General features: G+C 40.2%; 1 protein-coding gene and 1 long non-coding RNA gene across 3 annotated transcripts in view; one reads left to right on the forward strand and one right to left on the reverse strand.

Annotated features, from left to right (window-relative positions):
• LOC142604009 (uncharacterized) overlaps positions 1-20,986 on the reverse strand; it is a 105,001-nt gene that overhangs the window by 1,238 nt on the left and 82,777 nt on the right. For both annotated transcript variants that reach the window (XM_075767753.1, XM_075767755.1), the window contains 18 exons: positions 20,832-20,953; positions 19,256-19,396; positions 17,101-17,214; positions 16,585-16,713; positions 15,948-16,109; positions 14,648-14,812; positions 13,374-13,539; positions 11,849-12,033; positions 11,153-11,245; positions 10,664-10,868; positions 9,565-9,752; positions 8,776-8,873; positions 8,193-8,377; positions 6,947-7,149; positions 6,298-6,487; positions 5,493-5,602; positions 2,648-2,767; positions 2,067-2,206 (listed from right to left, as the gene is read on the reverse strand). In XM_075767753.1, coding sequence (XP_075623868.1) covers positions 2,067-2,206; positions 2,648-2,767; positions 5,493-5,602; positions 6,298-6,487; positions 6,947-7,149; positions 8,193-8,377; positions 8,776-8,873; positions 9,565-9,752; positions 10,664-10,868; positions 11,153-11,245; positions 11,849-12,033; positions 13,374-13,539; positions 14,648-14,812; positions 15,948-16,109; positions 16,585-16,713; positions 17,101-17,214; positions 19,256-19,396; positions 20,832-20,953 — 2,716 coding nt within the window. The remainder of the gene's footprint in view (positions 1-2,066; positions 2,207-2,647; positions 2,768-5,492; positions 5,603-6,297; positions 6,488-6,946; positions 7,150-8,192; positions 8,378-8,775; positions 8,874-9,564; positions 9,753-10,663; positions 10,869-11,152; positions 11,246-11,848; positions 12,034-13,373; positions 13,540-14,647; positions 14,813-15,947; positions 16,110-16,584; positions 16,714-17,100; positions 17,215-19,255; positions 19,397-20,831; positions 20,954-20,986) is intronic.
• On the forward strand, positions 3,307-6,490 carry LOC142604011 (uncharacterized). The gene is made up of 3 exons (XR_012837907.1): positions 3,307-3,663; positions 3,831-4,188; positions 5,004-6,490. It is a non-coding gene; the product is annotated as an uncharacterized LOC142604011 (long non-coding RNA).

Below are 20,986 nucleotides of genomic sequence, written 5' to 3' on the forward strand. Positions count from 1 at the left end.
ACCCCTTACTGCCTACAAGATACCACCCAGAAATTTCATAGTCATCTACTGCTTACTCACTGGGCAAACTGAACACATGGCAGATAATGACAGGTGGCATTATTACTGAGTATGTGTATGTGCTGCGCTGCACATACATAGTGCATGTGGTTTTTTTGAGGTTTTTAATTTTATGGCTAGCACAATCATCACAAAGATAGTTATTCCCTTCCTTAGTGGGTGAGAATTCAGCAAATACTTGTAAATATTTTTTTAAGCATACCACAACTATGTAATCACCAAATCACCCTTTGGCAGTGATAATAAGTTTACAAATGCAAATTAATTACATTTCCTTGCCTATATTCAAAACCCCACCCTGTTTTCTCATCAACCCTAGGCAAACATGGAACATAAAAGTTAGTTAGGAATGTAAACTGAAGTGCTTCATTCCAAGTGAAAGCATGATTGCCTCTTCCACATGATTCCATCATTTACTCAGAGTAACTGTTTTCATTGCAGTCTTGTAAAAATGTAATTACATCTCAAGTTGTTATTTGGGCAAGTGTATCAGTAATTAGCATGGCAATCATTTGTATGCATGTTTCCTTTCATGTTCTCATTCAATGTAAAGATACAATCAAATAGCAAATTTCAGAGAAGGCTCTGTCCTTTATATGTCTAAACTAAGGAATAAGATAATGTAGATGAATAAAGTTTTGGGGATGTTCTTGGTCATTTCTCTTGAGACAGCAATAGGTGAATAGTCAACAATGTTACTCCAGTGGTACAAGTTATCATTGTTTATTTATCACTATTTATATAGTGATTTGTAGTCAATATCATAGTTGAAAAAAGGTACTGTACACAGAATATCCAGTGGAAACAGTTTAATTAAAAACCTGTAGAAAAGATGTATAGTACAAATTAGTGACTATACATAATACAGAAAATGCCAAAATACACAGCTGCTATCACTCCTAACTGGTGAGGTGTTTGAGATCACTGCCATTCTCCAGCACAGCCAGCCACTTGTTCTTTGGATATGTATGTTGAACTACAGCCAAGTTGGGTGGGAAGCAAGGTAATGCATACTGGAAATGGCAAGTGTACGGTTCCACTGTATATATATATATATATAATAATGCACTAGCTCTGAAGGAAACAGGAGGGGACTAAATCTTACTACTAACAAGTATTTTATTACTAACAAGTATTTTTGAGCTGTGGGACTTAGAGTTTTTTTTTCTTTTCACAAGAAGTCTTTCCTTAAAATTCTGCACTTCCCAAGTAATACAGATGCAGTCAGCAGACCAGATGACTCCAGTCTCTTTTAAAGAGAGTCCTAATAAAAAAAAAGACTAGTCCTGAAACTAGTTTAGAGTCCCAGTCTGGTTTGTGCAGCAGTGCATGCACTTTGACCAAAAAAAATGTGAGGATCCGTAACTAATTTGCACATAACAACAGAAAGGGGTGAGGATTGTAATGCCAAAAATTTCAAGGCACTACCGCTCTTTTCAGGCTTTTCAGCTTTCTTTGCATTTTTTAACAAATTCTCAGAAGACAGCTATCCAGATGGCAGCTGCATTAAAACACAAATATTGATAATCTTGAAATTCTAGGTTAAGTCTAAAGAAGATAAATTTCATTAAAAGAGACTGAAAAGTACAAAAATAGGTCACTATGTTGAGTGTATCTATATAGCATGTATTACTGGTAATATGAATCCAAATGCATTATTCAGACACAAAAAAAAATTGAAACTAGATTAGTATCTGTGACATGGAACTGCTAGGGCCACTCACACCACATTCTGCAGTATCCTTCTGCCTCCTTCTGCAGAGCAAGTTCAGAGGCAGTAAGGCAGTCGGGACTGTGACTGAGTGGGCTGTGGTGTGCTGCTGAGTGACCAGCAGAAAGGGAGAGATAGACAAGGAGCAAGAAGAATCACGCCAGGAATAGGATCATTGTTGCTCATGCCCACAGTCAGATTTAGTTTTATTTTCTCATGTGCTCTTGCCTATCAGACATGTAAGTACTGGACTAATGCAGTCAGCATATTCAGGGTGAAAAGAAACAAAACTTACCACTGAGGAGGAATTTCCACAGGGACAAAATTTCGGTTGCACAAATGAACAAAAGCTGCTGCTAAACTGCAGGCAGCCTTCAACTCAGGGGAGTTGCAGGTGTCGTATGCACACATGCTGTAGAATGGTTCAGGGTCCACCTGCAACATGAAGGGGATTATTTAGAGGAGAGGTGTGCAGGGTGCCAGCATACACCTCTTGTGGAGCCAAGCAATCTGGCAGTACAGCTGCAGGTGAGCTGAAAGGGAAATTTGATTTGTGTCTCCAGCCCACCCTCGTTAGGCACATTCACCAACCTTTATTCCCCTCCTAATATTGAGGGGTTTCTTTGTATTTCCAAATTCTAGACCTGTATGATAGAGTGGTGCAAAGTCACACTACTATTTTGTGGATGTCAAGGACCTTCATTTATATTTATGGTGCTTTAACAGCTTTTTTTCTTTTTGTCTGGATCCTTGTTCTAATTCCTTCTAGTGTTTTCCACAAGTAAACTTCTATATCATTGCAACAGCTGTGTGGACTCCTTTGAAGTATCGCACTTGGGCATTTAGCTAGTCCTCTGGGGCTGCAGTCATACTTACAACTCTGAAGCAGTTCCTGAGAAGTGAATGTGAGTCTTCAAAAAACACTTTACAGACTTTTTGCTTGGCTGTAATTGGACATGGCTTCGCTTTCTTCTGTATGAGACTGCACTTGGTCACCTGGGAAAACAGAATTTATCAAGTTAGGGATTTTTGTTTGGGTTTTTTTAAACATCTGTGTGTAAGGTGAATTCTTCAGATTGCCAGTGCGAGATGGTTTGATGGATGATACTGGCAGCTCAGTCAGTACACTGCTCCGATTAACATTTATTGTTCATTGGTATTAAGTACCTTGTATGCTTCATAAACAAAAATGTATGTCTCATTACATATTACAGACACTGCTTCCTTTTTTCCATTGATTTTGTTATTCATGAAGGATTTTGGGGGGGTGGCTGCTGACATATTAAGTAGTTGGCTAGTTGTCTTAACTTTTATTTTACATGACAGATCAGAGTTGTGCTTTTAGCAGCTCTTTCTGTTGGAGAAAAAAAAAATCATATCATTGCTGGGTTATTCATAGCTAATAAACAACAGAGCAGCTTTAAAAAACGCAAATAACCCGACTGGAGGTCCCTGCAATTACCAGCATTTTTGGACAGTAAGATGTGAATGGATTTTTTTTTGTTGTAATGGTTCGGGTAAGGTCTCTTTCTTAGCACACCAGTCAAAAGCTGATGGTACCAAATATGAACAGAACTAGTACTGAGCAGCATTTGCTAAACTTTCTTGGGATTTGTTCTGATTGAATACTGATTTTAGCACTCTGTATCAGATCAGCAACTTACTATTTTTTTTAGTCAGTAATTTCCTGGCAAGTCTTTGAGTTTAGAAGTTCTTTAAACAAGTGTAAACTCAAGTTATTTAAATTACTAAGAAAAACTAACTGCCAGTTTAATCTCTCAGATAACCCTCATCCTGCAGGAGTCAGACAGCTGCAGTCTCCTCATAAACCTCCCTATGTTGTACAGCAGCTGGACTTGTAACACTAGCACTTCACTGACGTTATTTGCAAGGTCAGTGCCTGACAAAGGCTTGTAACAAAGCTCAGACTATAGCCTGAGTTGATAGTTCGATGTGAGGTGAGTTCAGCAATGCAGAGTGACTGACTGCTTTTATTTCAGGCTTAGATACCTGGCTTGATTTAACCTGACTGTGTTTTCGCTTTCTGTATCACATACAGTTGTGCTGAAGCTTCTGGTCAGGAAGGATTTTTGCAAGCTCCATTTCACAGCACAGCTGAATACGCTGCCTCTTTGAACTGGGTACTTCCACTGTATCATCGCTTCTGACTGCTGCAGAAAAGTTTCAAAGACTTTAATGACCTCCTGACTTGACACATTTGCATTTCTGGCCAGTGCTTTAATGATGTAAGACAACAGGTCATTATTGGCACATCAGTCTTTTTATTACTTTTTCTTCTGAAGGAGATATGACTGCAAACAGCACAGAGTTCACTTAGTCATCTACAAACTTTTCTTGGCAGTCTACAGCACTGCAAAGATGCCATGGCCTACAAATAAAGTGTACCAATCAATAGCGTAAGCGTAATCATTATGCCATCAGCCACTTGAAGGACATACATGACTTCCCAGCTTGTTTATGATACTAAGTTTCTTAAGTATTGCTTTTAATTGATTATTATTTTTAGTTCAACTTCTCTGGATAGTTTTGCATTAGATGGTTGCATTTTATGAATATATTAGAAGCAATTGAGAAAATTATACCTACAGTCAGTCATGTGACAGTCCCGCCCCATTATTAACATAAATATAGGCTGCAAACTCATTAAGTATCTCTCCAGCAGCAAAGTGCAAGATACTTGAAGCAATCCTCTTTTCTAAGTAAAGTACTGAAATAAAGCTGAAAATAGCAGCACTTCTGTGCCCAGAACTTGGACATCCTCTGGTGAGAGAAGGTAAAGGGAAGAGTCACAAAATAATAAGCAGCTATTTTGGTTGGTTTTGGGTTTTTTTTGTAGTAAGAGTCTCAAATTAGGCTTGAAGGGACATGGAGGATCCTGTCAACATGGCTTGAGAACACAGTAAGGCTGGTTTGGTTTTTTTTGGTCAGCTGCATTCACAAATGGCTACATGTGCACCTACATGTTTTCATGTTTAGATTATTTTCAGCTGAAGATAAATTACATGAATTAAGGTTAAGTGTGTTTGAAGCTAAGAGGTATAATGTTACTGGTATAAGAGTTACAACATTTATTTAAGATAGTTATAGGCAGTCCTTTTATGCAAGTTAGTAACTGAATCAGCCACAGCTATCCCACCAAAAGTGTCAGCACTTAGTGGTATGGGGACAGTGAGCACGTTTACTGGGTTCTAAAGTTTTGTTTCTTGATAAGGTGAAAAGCAGGAAGACCAAAAAAATTAAGAGGCTCAATATACCCAGCTACAACAATGAGTTCCAAAGAAACCTTCAGGAGGGAAAACTTCCTGGTACAAACTGTGCCCAGACTGATCAACATGTGGATTTGTCCCAGACCAAACACCTCCTGGTGCTGCATTCCAGAAAGAGGTGTTCTAAGTATGGAAAAACATCAAAAATACCTGGCTCCAACACCAGTTTCTTCTAATAGCCTCCATGTTTCACCTTACCACTTAGACCGAAAATGCTCAACACCTACCTGCAGGGAATTCTTATGTGGTTATTAGCAAATATGTGCAACCTTTTCCCTGGTTAAACACAGGAAAACCAATCATGTACATTATGCTGCTGTCTTCACTACCTAGCTTTAGTTCATCATCTAAGCCAGAACAGTACGTTGGATGTTGCCTTTCATGCTTCAGAACCACTGGTAATCTGCATAGAAATAATCCCTTCAGGTTGTTACCTGCCAGCTGCGTGTGAACTCTTGCACACTGTCGCTGAAGGAGTGGTTAGGAAGTAGCCATTCATTTCCAGCTTCATTATCATTGGTACCAAAAAGCCCAGCTGAAATACCTGGTGTGAAATTGAAACGGTGTAAAATAGAGGTTGTCATGAGGAGACACAGGAGAATTTTAGAAGTTGTCGCTGAGCTCCAATTATTCTGTACAGCAGAGCTCAGCTGTAACACGGAAGAGGGGAAGGCTGTCCGGGCATCCATTACGGTTTTCTCAGACTGCATTGCTGTCTCATTTGTTAGCTGTTCATCTCCTTCTCCTGACGAGATAAAGGTATTGCATCCATTCTGTGCTAATCTCAGGGGTATGAGATTTAGAACAGTGTGGGGAATCTATTCCAAATACGCCAAAAACTCTGGAAGCTTTTAGGTCGCCCTCTTTCATGTTCCTGCAGGTTTGACATGATAGGCCTTCTATAGAGCAGTGATTCTCAGGTACGGTTTGGGGTTGGGCTGGGGTTGGCATTACATCAACCCCTGTTTCTATCATCTGCTTTATTGCACTGAAACAATAATAACCTTGGTAAACACCTGCTGTTCTTACTGGAACGATACCTACCCTGCTTTACTGGCAATAGCCAGGGAATGGCTAAGGCCATTGCCATGGTATTATATAAAAGTGTGTAAAAGTGTATAAATGAAGAAGGGAAAAGCAAGTGGAAGAAAACTCACATGCTGGTACTAGAGGTGATGATAATTCAGAGATACAGAAGACAAGACTGAGAGCTGACAAAAGCTGTATGACGATACTCACCATGGTGCCAGCCAGCCAGCGTGACAGTACAAAGATCGTACTGAAAGTCACAAGAGACAGAGACTCCTTTCTGATTAGACACTTCGATTTTGTTGGTGTCTCTCCTTGAATTAGTGGTATTCTTCTCAAGGGATTGATCCAGTCCTTGGCAGTTCTTTTCCATAAAGGGAAAGTTATACATTGTGGATATCTGTTTTAAAATGAAAAATGCAATTTCAAATATGTCACAATGAAAGTTTAAATGACCAGCAAGTTGTCTGGGTTTGCAGGTGGGATGGGGTCAATTTTGCTCAGCCCAGAGTTAGGGAATGAGACCGGGGTTGAGTTAAACTGCTGAAAGAGCAGGGAAGCACAAAGCCTCCCAGGTACCCTGAGCCTATGGGCTCAGTTTGTTCTCCAGACCTCTCCCACTGCCATTCTCTTTGACCATGTAAGAGGAAAGCTAAAAAGTTCATTGAGTCTCTCTTAAATTTTAAGTACCTAGAGAGCAAAGAAGCAGCCTTTGATAAAATTGTTTTTGTTCTGCAGAGCTGTTCTGATCTATGTTTTGAGCATTAATAGTTTGAAGATTTTTTTCTTTGTTTCTTTTTGTTTGTTTGAAGATAATTTCTGGTCTGGAAAGGAAGAATGTGTGCCTTTCCCCTCCTACCTTTAGTCCTGGGTAGATACTGATCACGGTCTGGTTCATCTCCACATACAGTGATCTTGCGTTACTAGTCTCCTCGTTTAGTATTACAGTGAAAGTGTTGTGAACAAAATCCTTGGCAAGAAGTACACTGCACTTCGATGCCAAATCATAGATTTTTCCATCAAAAGTCATAAGATGCTTGGTCCCCATTAACATAGCATGATCTAGAGAACGGTATGTCAGAAGAAACATCAGTGAGTTTTCCACAGAGCAGCAACTGCTGTGCTCCTACCTGCAGACAGCAACACAGCTTCTGGCTGGCATACTGTTAAAATAATTTCTCAAGCTATTATTACATTTTAATTAGTTACAAGTTGCTCTGCAAAAAAAAAAATTTCTCCAGAAAGGAAACCATCTAATAACTGCATTACAGATCCACCCGAGTGTCCTAAAACTTTGAGAAACATGATTTAGGATTCAATGCTCATCTTGATTTATAGTCATGCTACCTGACAGTCATAGTTGTAAGCCCCCGCCCCATATAGACATTATACATTTCTATGCAGAAAACAGCACGAATATTAACTGTCTCAAAAAACACCCTGCCAAACCAGAGCATCAGAGTCACAGTCCAGGAAACCCTGATGATGTATCACTCAGACTATTTGGTCACTAGGACCTACTTTCAGTGCCCTCCGTTGTCTCTCCCTACTGGGAGGAAGCCATTAAAAATGGCTCTTTCTGGAAAAGCCATTATCTAAAAGGGACAGCTGGGACTGTTAATGCAGTCTTTTAGCATTTAGCAATGCTTTTTCAGGTAATACTGTCTCTGAGCTTGTTCATCCTACAGTCAGCAGGACTGATGTCACCAGTTTCAAAGTATGGACAAAGCCTCCATGGCAGGACTCAGGGCCACAGGCATGACTGGCACTGAACCATAGTTTCAACTCACAAGAGCTTATAGGTAAGACAGATAAACACCACCTGATGATTTCTAGGCTCAACAGTAGGAAATGTAAAGAGTTGCCAAATTTGCATGAATATTAAGTAGAGGAGTGTTTATTGTATGTCAGCTTTACCCAAAGTGTTGATAGTATATATACAATTATTGTTTTCAAGAAAGACTATATATAAAGTTTATAGGAAAATTATTAATTAGTGACCATCTCTATGTAAACTATTCCAAAGATGATTTGTAAAATTTAGACCTAAGTAAGTGGAAATAGACCCAGTTACAAACAAAAAGCAGCACTGTGAAAGGGCTTACGTTCAAAGGGACTCTCCATCATCCTCCGTTTGAATCTGTAATACTCTGCAACTATGTTGATATTGTAGAGATCTTGGAGAGGCCTCATTAGCTTTTCTTCAATTAGATAAGTAGTAATATTTGCCAGATCCAGGGCGCGGCCTGCTTTAGGAAGTACTGGTAGTTTTAGTGCCACTGCACAATTCCTGTAGAATGCAAACAAAACAGCGCCTTATCTGCTAAGCTGATGAAATGCAGTTGCTTTATTATTAGAAATGTGGAAGTGAAATATTCATAAGAACTGCAGTCTGGTTAGAATGGCAAAACAACGATACACAATGGCTATGACCTGCAGTGCACCATGCCATATAAGGCCAGTTCTCATAGTTATTGCTATTCTGTTTGCTCCCAAGTAGCTTCTTTTGAAATGCAGCCTGTCCTGGTAGCCAACAAAAATTAACATTATGGTGTTATGCCACATGCACAAAGGAAAGAACCGTCAGGTGATTGTTTGCATCCCTCAGCATACAAGCTGATGTAACTATGCACCTATCCATTTAGAACATTACCTGGCAGCAGGGATCCTGCAACAAATACTGATTACCTGGGTGAAAAACTGTAAAGGTTGAGTAAGGGCTTCCGGATCTTGCTCACAGCTCTAGCAAACATGGCCTCTGCCCACCTGAGCATCTGCTGTGTAGTCTGTTGGAGAGCCAGAAAAGGAGATTACAAACCTGGCTTCAGGGCAGGGTCAGTACTTGATAATGAGTTTTAAAGCAATAGTCAGTGAAATAGCACTTTACTCTCTTGCACTTGTCACTTACCTGACAGCATCTTGTCATTTAGAGGTTAATATCCAGAGGACAGACACTAGTCACTACAGCAACAAATAATGGACAGAAATATATCCTTCCTAAAATGACATTACTTAAAGTATACCAATACTTCACTGAGTTAAAGTACTTCAGTAGCTTGCAAAGGACTGATATCATTGTTAATATGAACTGGTGTCAGGATATATCCTTTATGCTCTTCATTTCAACTAAAAGAGCCCAAACCTATGTGCACATTATTTGTTGGAATCAAAATCCTTCCTTTCTATGGAAGAAAAGCAAAAGCTACATGAATGACTGATTACTGCTGCTGTGATTTCAACCAAAACTAGTAAAACAACCTCTCTTCTAGCTGGAAAAGTACTGTTTTCAGAGCAGGTCAAACATTTCAAGAACAGTAAATTAGCTGTGCACAAGCTTGTTATGTGGAAAGATAACTGCTTTGTTTCCATAAATAAAAATATTTAACCATTTTTGTGTATCATAGTTCAAAGTTGAGACTTTAATTTGTAGGCTTTGTCTTTCAAACCATTAAAAATGGAGAATTGAGTTATACCAACCATATCCAAGCCTGCTTTCACAACCTTTAATGCCACCCGGATTGGTTCCATTAGCCACACATCTTTTACAATCCTGGGCAAAAAAGCCTGGATTTTCTTCATGTACTCTTCTGTCTTCTCTTGCCAAACTTCATCCAGTGGCTTCAAGGTTACATCGTAGTAGGCATCCTTCAAAGTTGCTAATGGCTCTGAAGCAAACACAGAACATGAAACGAACCTTAGCTAGTATGGTACCAAGTGGCTGTTGGTTTGTTTCCCCACAACTTCCAATGTAAGTGAGGGAGGGACACAGAAAGCAGGAAGAGGCAGCTGTGTTTTCATGGCAGGCACATTTCACAGCTGTGTGTGTGGATACACCATTATGAAAAACTGAAAGAGGCATTTAGCTATGACTCTGATCCACACACACGCCTTATTTTATAAATACATTGCTGCTTTGCAAAATAAATGTAAGGTGTGCTTTGCAATGTGCCACCATCAGAGCTGTACAGTTCAACCTGCACCTGATCAAGGAATAACAGGACAGTTTGGTCACAACTGATTTCAAACACATGTTAAGTAAATCCCACTTTTGAGTGGGAAGAGTCTCGAGGTAAGTGGCCCAAAGTGAGGTTTTAATCTTGTGAGAACCAAAGTTTCTCTCAGCTCATTCTAGCTGACCACATCTCTCAATGGCTTCAACATGGGCCACAGTCCAGCTGAACAGTGAATTAGTGGCTACTGGACGGACTTGGAAAAAAACAGATCAAGTGAAATCCAATTAGTGCGAGCATTCACAACTCAAGGATGGATACGAACAGCCCTTCGGGAGGAAACGCTTCAGCTTAGGAATCAGGGCTCTGTTCTCATCTGATTGAACCCGGACTCCTGTGTCCAAGAGAATGCCTCTTCAATGATTTCATTAGGAAGGTGGTCACACTGAGGTTACTTACAGCTTATTGCATCAAGGCTCCCACTCTGTAAATCAAGAGCCAAGGTCAGCAGTTTTTGCTAGATCAAAATAGAAACATTTGCACTGTTCAGCATCCTTTATACCCAGTTTGTTTTGCCCTCCACTGACATTGTCCTTATTCTCCTTGCTTTGCATGGTTTTACTTACTTTGCAATTCATTCTGCATTTGCTGGACAATGCCTTGAATTTTATCCAGGTAAAGTGGGACCTTGCTTCTCAGTATCTGCCTGATTCCACTTTGCTTCCACACCTGGGCGACAGCTCTACACACACTGTGGAGGAATCCTGCTGCCTTTTGCAAGGCTATCGAAGGCCAGCCAGCTGCTTCAGACAGAAAATCAACTTGCTGCACCTACAGTGGTTCCCAAATAAGAAGAAATATCAAAATACATAATGATCACAAGCAAAGCTTTCACTCCATTCCAAGGCAATTCTGAACTCCTCAGCATCAGTGCAGAGATATAGGATCTTCACCCTGAAACATGCTTCTCATCTATGGATGAATTGCAGGTTTGCACAGGATTAACCATTTAAATGTTTGAGAGAAACAAAACAGCTACATGCAATGTAACGATTTTTCATTAACACTGCATGAACATTTCATGGTGCTTTCACAGATGATGTACAGATACTTACTGATCTCCTGAATCTCCACATATGTCCGTCAAACTTCTTAATCTTCTCCATCAGTTTGGTTTTCAGAAGGTTGCCAATTTCATTAAGTTTGTCCTGTGAGAAGGTGAATAAAACCCTTGAATTTATGATTTAGAATTGCTTCTGCTAGGTCCAAATCACTCAAAGTTTGTACTAGTTTAAATGCCAGCAAAGACTCACAGTGGCCTCCCATTCCTCAGAGGAAATGACTTCTGCGTTATTCAATGGTTGGAAATGGAAACAGAAGAGTCTAAGGATGAAAAACTGAAAAGCCTCTTCCATGCAGAGAGTATGTGAAACACTATTAGAAGTAAAAGCACATTCAGGAATTCTAATCTTAGTTTTGTAAGCCCCATGCTGAGCAGCCCTGGCACATTACCACTACTCTCACTTTATTTACTTACCCTCATCAGAGAATACACCGTTTAGGAGAGGGTCCCATATTTTCTATGCTTTCTAGGTAGGGCTGAACTTTTTAATTCTCATCATGGTATCGATTCACACCAAAGTGAAAAATAATGTTATTATGTGTTTAAAAATTGCGTAATTCCCCAGTTTGCCTGGTTACCCACCAAAACACACCTGAAGCCTACCTGGAAGATGCTCCATCAAACTGACAAGATTAAACAATACTCTGGAAAAATCACACTGCAATTAGCTGTCACTGAAGGGCCTCACCTCAGCCTTACGAACTGGATCCCCACATCCATGAGCCAGAAAACTCAAGCTTCCATTAACAGCTCTTAGAATCATTTGTCCCATGTTTTCTTGCCTTTCACCGTTAATGTTAAGATAGGTATTAACAGTAGCCATCTGTTGCCCATCAGTACAAGCACTGACTTCCATTCCTTCTTCCAAATCCCCTTAGAGAATGAAAAGAGTGTTTCATTTACAGGAACAACACTGACAGACATTGTTTCAAAGCCAGCTTTTTAATTACTTAGGTGATCAATCAGTGTCTGAGTGTCAGGTGTTTGTGGGGAAAAAAACAAGAGAGAAACAGGAGAAAATTATATCAATGTCAGCGTTTGATTTTTTCTCTTCTGTGTGACTTGTGAATGATTTACAAATACAGATTTGCTACTGCAAAGAAAATGCTGAATTAATGCAAATCTAAATAATTCTCTCAGTCACAGTGATTTACAGGCTTTTTTCTACTTTAGTCTTCCACTGCCCCTTGTTGCTGATGTTTCAAAACTGCTTAGACCATAAATGAAACACAGTCAGTCACTCATCCACCCATCACACACATAAGTTGTTTCTGCCCAAGTACTCAGGAGCATAAGCAGAAATGGTCGGTGAAATGTGCATAGAATCTGGGTTGAGAGAGTTGAGTTGAATCATTTCTACAAACTTATGACATCAGTAATTCACAAACTAATGGTCTTAATCTCAAATACATCATGGCACTTACAAGTGAGACCATGAACCTGAGAGAAACTCCACTGCAGAAGCGTGAAAAGGCAAAGCAGTAACTGAAACTAGGACTGGGATTGCCAGCAACGTGAGTCTGAGACAACTGTTGTACCACTAGATTTACCTGGTTTGCGCACATGTTGTTGAAAGGTGGATGAGTCACAACAGAAAGCACTTGCAGCAGGTCTCATTCCATCTAACTTTAGTCACCTAAAAGTCAGGCACAGTCTGAACCAACCACCCTGTTTCCCCTCTGCTGTCAATCAGAATTGACAGCTGCCAAGAGGATCACCTGCAGAGGGTGATTTCATACATCCCATTTCATACATCTGTGTCAGCATGGAGTAGAGTCAGCCTCTGGAGGTGCCTTTCTCTTTCCCTTCATTGAAATTGGAATGTAATGATTATCTTAAGCAAGGCATACAACCTTAAGATGGCTAAATCAAGACAAAATGAATCTTATCTTCGATCACCATTTCTTATGATTCTTCCCTGGCCAGTAACCGTACAAATGCCTAAACTGAGCTTTGTATAACGAGTTTTAAGCTTCAGCTTTTCTTTATCTGAATAACTTGAATAGCTTGAATTGCTATGAAACTGAGCTAGCTTGGCACTAGAGAGACACAGCCTTTCTTCCTGCCTCTTCATACCAACGACAGCTGTGAATCACAGAATATCTCAAGTTAAAAGGGACCCACAAGGATCATCAAGTCCAACTTCCTGCTCCTTGCACAACTACCTAAAACTAAATCATATCACTAAGAGTGTCATCCGTGAAGGTACGTACCTTTCAAATACCCCATGTAGTACTGAAAACACTCCTTTCCTTTAGAAGCAGCTACTTTTACTTTTTCTTTCTGATCAATAATCCCCTCCACCAGGATTTGGCTCTGAACGGATGAGGAAGTGGCAGTTCCTGTCAGGCCTAGCCAAATATCTTCAAAGGCTTTTAACTGCAGCCATAAAGGAAAAACGTTTATTCAAACCCACCACACAGAATTAATGAATTTTCAGAGACGATGCTCAAATATCAGTGCTTCCCACAGAAAGGCAAGTGGTGAGGGAAATGTCTTTCAATGCTTGTGCACTGCACAGGAGTTACACTCTTAAGAAAGGCACAGGCATTAGGATGAGTGGCTCAAGAGCTGATGACTGGATAGCACAAGGCTTGTGGACAAAATTTTAATGGTAGCAATAAAAGAAACATATTTTAACAGTCAAGTCCCTGTGAGGCTGCTAATTTGTGCCATTTATTCCAAAACAAAGACTAGAGAAAGCCCAAGTAGAGCAGCTGATACTTCTTTCATCTCCCTTCTTTCTAAAGAGAGAGAAGGAAAAACAATTTAGCATTTGTCTTAGCCTGTTACTGATTAAATAATCATCATTTTGTTAAGGGGTGGTCTATAGTCTCAGTTAATTATGACTGACTGCCCACATTCCTTCTAATGAAGAGTTTGGATGGTGCTGAACACATTATTTTTCTGCCTCACTCTGTTGCCACCATCAGCTTCTCCACCTTATTAATTTCACAGAAAATTAACAGCAAGTGCAAAATAGGAGAGGAGAGAAAAAGGAAGAGATTTGCACAGGATGAAAATCATTTTAGCTGTTCTGTGCTTTTCTTAAGGTCAGTTCTTTCTTCTGGTAACCAGTCTCACATTTTGTTTCCCTCTTTTTTCTTTTTATTATCTTTGTTATGGTGCAAAAAAAAAAATGCTTCAAACAGACCAGTCATGCTGAAGAAGGTGAGCTATCATAACACACAGCCTCTTAAAGCTTTTATATACTCCACTTGAATACACCTATTGTATTTGTCACTGAGCTCTGCAGACAACTAATGCTGGTACCTTCCTTTCTCTCTCAATCATGCTGAATGTACATTGCATAACTGCTCCTTTAAAAACAGAACTAAGGAAATGAGGAGTATTTTATGTTGCTTGTACTTGCCTGCTGTTTTACAAGTCACTGGCTGCACCTGATCAGTTTGGAAGATAGATGGCAGTAGGCCTTTAAAAACCAAATCCCAAACCCCAGTGCCATTAAAATAAAATAAAAACTCACTTCAATTTCCAAAGAATAGTTCTTCACATCAGCTGTACTTTGATTTTTTAAGGATACTCCAATCAACCCCTTATCTCTCCCATGATCAGCAAGGTGGAATCTACCCTCTGATTGCAAAATGATGTCATCTTTGTTGAGCTGGTGTCTTCCAGAGAAAACAATTACCTAAGTATGAACAAAAAAGGTATTAAAACTTAATTCTTCCACAGAAATGGGCTCTGCATAGAGTAGTAAGAGGTCGTACAATGTTAGCGTTCTCATGAAATTACACATTTTCATCACAATCACACAAATGAAGTGATGAACAAAACTTGTCGTTTCAGAAACCAGCATGTGCTCCTTCTCACAGCACTGTCTTATTTCATTACATCTTCAGTTTCTGTGGTACAACAAAGTATGTTCAGTGACTGCAGCCTAAGACAAGATGAACAGCTGGAATATAACTATATTTTATTAAAACAAGTCCATTTTTCTGGTCTTATGCTTCTCAACTACTCTAGCTAGGCATTTTTGATACATGCCTTTGAAGAAAAGGATCCAAAAGAATAGAGGCACCTGATTTTGAAGTAATGTGCATATACATTTTTTGCATTATAAACACGTACTAATATGTCTTGGAAAAAGTTTTCACTGGCATCAGAATTTGGCTGCTGTTTCCCATTACTACCTGGGTGTGACCTGCTCCAACAGTAAATGAGGAAACCAACTGAGGTGTGTTTTAGCCACTGGGAACTGGAAGGAGACCACATTTATTACAAGTTTGAAGTTTTGTGTTTGTTGTGAATATCTACAAGCAACGCTGGGGTCCAATTTGTACCTCAGGAAGATCATGGATAGGTATCTGGTTTATGTGTGTTATATAAAAATAAATGACAACTATAACGTTACACTAAGGTTCCAAAATCCATCACTACCAGCAGGGCAGCCATAAAACCCAGTAAACTTTTACGTACGGGGGAAGGAAAGCACTTTTATTCCTCTCCAGTTTCCATTTCAATCACTCGTGAGTCTGTTTTGATATTCTCCAGAAACATGAAATTAAAAGACCTTTGAGAGGAATAGGAAAGAAAGAACATGGAGGAAGTGGGAATGTTTACAACTGCGATAGGACCTATAGAATATATGACAGTGGCAAACATGACCTTTCTGCCTCAGCCCATCAAAAGACACTATTTATGGTTCATTAAATTACAGAAGTATGGCAATTCTTGTGAAAAGTTGCAGCTGAGGAGAACTGAGTCTCCAAACCAGTAATTACATTTAAAGTGAAGTAGGTTCCACATGTTTATGTAACACTTACATTTGGAAGGTCACAGAACTCAAAGCTCATATAATAGTCGAGGCAAGATGAGTAGTTTGTTTCTATTTTCCCCAGAATCTTCTGTTTGGTGCATGAGGTCAGGAAAATATTTTCCAGAACAGCTTCTAACTGAAATTTATCAGGATATAAGAATTGATTTCTCTGCAATGAGCCAAGAAAACAAAGTTAAAATATGACAACAGAATCTTAGACACTCCTCCATGCTCACTCATCCCAGCTCTCAACCTCATCCTGTCCCTGTGCTGGCTTTTTTTATTCTAGTAGCTTCAGGTTTTTAAAGTAACATTTCCACTTAACAATGTTTTGGCTTATCAGCACAGTTACTGGTCCCCATCCTACAGAATTAACTCAACAGTTTTGCAAATTCAGGGCACAAGTGAGGACTGTAGTTTGTAAGAACTAATTTTTTCTTAATTATGCTACATTTAGCTTTCTTCGTATGCAAAGAAATATGTAAAAGGTAAAATGAAATAATGGTACTTCAGAGAAAATGGTAATCTACAGACGCTTTCTGAAAATCCACTCAAAATTACATATAAAAACTAAATAATTTCCCAGATATTAGAACAGCTTCCATAAAAATGGTGAGTTAACAGACAAAACTGCCTTCTCTTACCTCGTAAGTTAAATTGTGTTTGAATTTTTTGTCATCCCAGTTCAGATCTAGATATTCATTAAATGATGCTGATCTTCGCTCTAGAGAGCCACAGGCATGCAGGTGTTCCAGACTTAACACTCTCTGAAGCTGGAAGAGGGAAAAAAATTAAGACATACATATTAGTAATTTCCTAAAAAATGTGTTCAGTATAGAGTAGTATGCTTTCTGGGCAAAAATACACCCCTGTGAGAACCCCTGGATGGTCTACATCCATAAAACTCTCAGTCTCTACCAAGAAACCTAAGGGGTTGACAATTCTGTCCTGAAGGAAAACTGCATCCCAAATACGAACATATCTGGCAACATGAAAGAGAATTCTTCAGAGGTTTTATTTTTCTTCCTCTGAGACAAGAAAAGGTTGACTTCAAGTAAAAGGTTTTCACACGATAACAAGTGCAGAAAAAAATCATTCTGTGACACTCAAACCCAGAAATTTAGCTATACTCATGCCTTCTTAGATTCAAAGACTCATACCTGACCTGAAGAGAGTGTCACACAGCCATCCCAGGCAGTGACGTTCACCTTTGATTTATCCTCCAGGGTCAGTTGGATGTCAGCAGGCTGGCCACCATTCCCTGTGAGCTGCAGCTGAAACCAGAAAAGAAGGATTTGCCCAGTGAAGCAAGACTAGAACTAGCAGAAGAGCCTGCAGGGTGATCTAGCAAAATTATCTCCACCCAGTGGGGGAAAAAAGAAGCACAATTAAAACTGCCACAGAAAAATGTTAGAACTCCATTGAATTCCACATGGCCTGGAAGCCCAGGGTCTTAGACAAACACACAGGAAAACTGCACTTTTACAACTGAGGCCATTCTCTTCTCTGGAAGCTGCACTGGGTCTAACATGCTGTGGTGGGTTGAACCTGGCTGGGGGCCAGGTGCCCACAAGAGCCACCCTATCACTCCCCTCCTTCACTAGACAGGGGAGAAAAGGTATAACAAAAAGCTTGTGGGTTGAGATAAGGACAGGGAGAGATCACTCACTAATTATTGTCACGAGCAAAACAGACTGAACTTAGAGAGCAAATTCTTCTCATTTATTACTAAGCGAAACAGAGTAGAGGAATGAGAAATAAAACCAAATCTTAAAACACCTCCCCCCACCCCTCCCATCTTCCCGGGCTCAACTTCACTCCTGGCTTCAACCTCCTCCCCCCCTCAGTGGCACAGGGGGATGGGGAATGGGGGTTACGGTCAGTTCATCACACGGTGTTTCTGCCGCTTCTTCATCCTCAGGGGGAGGACTCCTCTCATCGTTCCCCTGCTCCACATGGAGTCCTTCCCACGGGCTACAGTCCTTCATGAACTGCTCCAACGTGGGTGTCTCCCACAGGGTGCAGACCTTCAGGAGCAAACTCCTCCAGCATGGGTCCCCCACGGGGTCACAAGTCCTGCCAGCAAACCTGCTCTGGCGTGGGCTCCTCTCTCCACGGGTCCACAGGTCCTGCCAGGAGCTTGCTCCAGCGCGGGCTTCCCACGGGGCCACAGCCTCCTTCAGGTGCCTCCACCTGCTCCGGTGTGGGGTCCTCCACGGGCTGCAGGTGGAATCTCTACACCCCCTCATCCTTCCTCCATGGGCTGCAGGGGAACAGCCTGCTTCACCATGGTCTTCACCACGGGCTGCAGGGGGATCTCTGCTCTGGCGCCTGGAGCACCTCCTGCTCCTCCTTCTGCACTGACCTTGGTGTCTGCAGAGTTTCTTACATCTTCTCACTCCTCTCTCTGGCTGCAAAAGCTCTAACTGTTTTTTCTCTTTCTTAAATATGTTATCACAGAGGCGCTGATTGGCTTGGCCTTGGCCAGCGGTGGGTCCGTCTTGGAGCCGGCTGGCATTGGCTCTGTCAGACACAGGGGAAGCTTCTAGCAGCTTCTCACAGAAGCCACCCCTGTAGCCCCCCCGCTACCAAAACCTTGCCACACAAACCCAACACACATGCATAGCAATTAATGACATCAGTGGAATAATGACACTATCAAGAGAATTAATCCTCTGAATACGATGCTTGGGACAAATGGACCTCTTAGTAAAAACAACCTGAGAGCACTGTGGCACCACTATGACTACCAAAAAGACTCCAGATGAACAAACAGAACATTGTACAGTTTGTGCAGCTTATGATTGAGCAGAAATTCTTCAGCCACAGCAACTGGAGCGTCCTGGCCCATGCAGTGCATTTTCAGACAGAAAATATTCTGTCATCTTTGATCTTGAAGGATGATTTGTGGAGTTCTTCCTTTTTTTTCCCCCATACAGTCCAAAAATTTAGGGTTGCTCTAATGGGTATCAAAGGGTTTCTGGCTTTTTTTGTGGAACAGGAGTTTGTTCATCACTTTGTGGACAAAATTTGCCTCATTTTCATTGCGAGGTGGGCTCCTGTGCAGTTCTGGCTTCTTACCATCCAAAGTGGGTCAATGCTATAAGTGCAAGACTGATACTTTCAGCTAGCAACAGTTACACTTACAAAAGGAAACAATGGTGGTGGTATGGACACAAGGAGATTATAGTACTTGGTGGTCTTTACATTTTTCAGGATGATACCTGGTTCTGCAATTCTTTGAGACGAAAGGTACTCTAACAGTAAATATAGTATTACAGCTTTATATTTTGCAGCCCTTTTTCATGATCTCACCTGCTGGTTGTACTTTCTGCCTCTTCTTTCTGACAGGGAATGGACCTCCAGTTGCTTCAGAGTGTAATTAAAAGGGTGGGCAACTGTGGCTCTGTAGTTCACACGGTCTCTTCCAAACTTCAGAGAAGATGACACCGATACCTGATCCATATCAACAGATGTAAAAGAAGGAAATTGTGAAGTAAAACAGCTTTCACATACCGACCTCAAACATACACCCAGTGAGATTTCCCTGTACCTCTTCCTCAGATGAATTATGTGTGTAATAATTTCCTTTTTGAAGTAGTGTGGCAAATTAATGTTCAAATGAGGACATTCTTGCTACTTGAATTTCCTATATGGTGCAGCTGAAAGTAAACCTACTCTCTGTATTTTACTAAAATCATTAACCATGCTTAATTTTGATGAGGCTTAAGTTTGGCCTCATCTTTAGGCACTGTAGGCTCTGCTGCCGCAGAGTGCTTAGACGCAGCTTGCAAAGTTGAAGCACAAGCAAAAACATTTGCAGAATCAGGAACTAAATTCTGTAATGTTGCTGGGAGCTATCATATAGCCTTTCACAATATTTTTGTGGCAATTTAAATAGCGGTGGCATTTAAATGGTTGTGGTAATTTAAGTAGTAGTACAAAAATACATTCTATACTTCTAAAGTAAATTTTGGAATTTTAGCACTTTTTAAAGAAATTAGAAATTCTAGTTCTTTTTTGCAGGCACATTTATGTTTCTGAATGGTAACAAATTCTTAACACTGTCTTTTATCTTTCCTTTATTCAGAAAATAATGTAATATTCAGCCAAGGAGCTGTATTTCAGACATACATATAGAGATGGCATATTTAGTTGCAAGTCAGTAAGCATCCCCATTTAACCACATTTGGAAATCAACTAAAGTTCTCTTACTTCTGTCTTTTTTACTATTTCTATTTTTAAAAAATTAATGCTGACTTACTCTAAGAAAATGAAAACTGATTTATCTGTTACACCAACTTTGTACCAAAGGTGTCATTCTCACTAATGAATGACAGAATGAAATACAAAAGCACTTCAGTTGAGTCAGTAACGCTGAAAATGTGAAGCACAAGTATGTGTCACGTTTACATGTAGGTAAACATAGCATATATCCATGCAACAGGTAGGTTCTTCATCCTTTTCAACCTCACACTAATGCTCAACACTTGTTTGTCTTAGATTTTACTTCCTTCCCACTAAGCTGCTTTAAACATGACATTTGTGCTATTCTTTCCATCTGCTCACAAAAGCTGTCCTAGAGCCTTTGAGAGTGCTGGGAATGGCCTTTATCCAGTGCTTTGAACCATGTGCATTTCATTGCCTCTGGTTATGCAGCAACCTGTGGGGTTACTGCAAACAAACAAAAAAAAAGCATGGCCTGAAAATGCTTCCAACAAGAATATCACCTGCTCATCTTTCACAGTCATAGTCTTTTATACATCCAAGAAGGAGGATAATTCCCTGGCTTTCTTAATGCCTTTTTTAAAAAAAAAAATAATAAAAAAGAACCACTTGATATTCTTGTAATTCTCCCAGTATTAATTTGCTCTGTGCTGCTGTACCGTACCTGGTCCTTCTCATTCCAAATGACAGTAAGATCATCCCGGTGATTGCGTGCTGAATGCTTCACATACAAGTTGACTCTAGTATGCCATGGGAAAGGGATGGAGAGAGGATGGAAAAGTTCCACTACAAGGAAAAAAAAGCAAGTAAGTTTTCCCC

The sequence above is a fragment of the Balearica regulorum genome, chromosome 15 (assembly GCF_011004875.1).
Source record: "Balearica regulorum gibbericeps isolate bBalReg1 chromosome 15, bBalReg1.pri, whole genome shotgun sequence".
NCBI classification, from domain to species: domain Eukaryota; kingdom Metazoa; phylum Chordata; class Aves; order Gruiformes; family Gruidae; genus Balearica; species Balearica regulorum.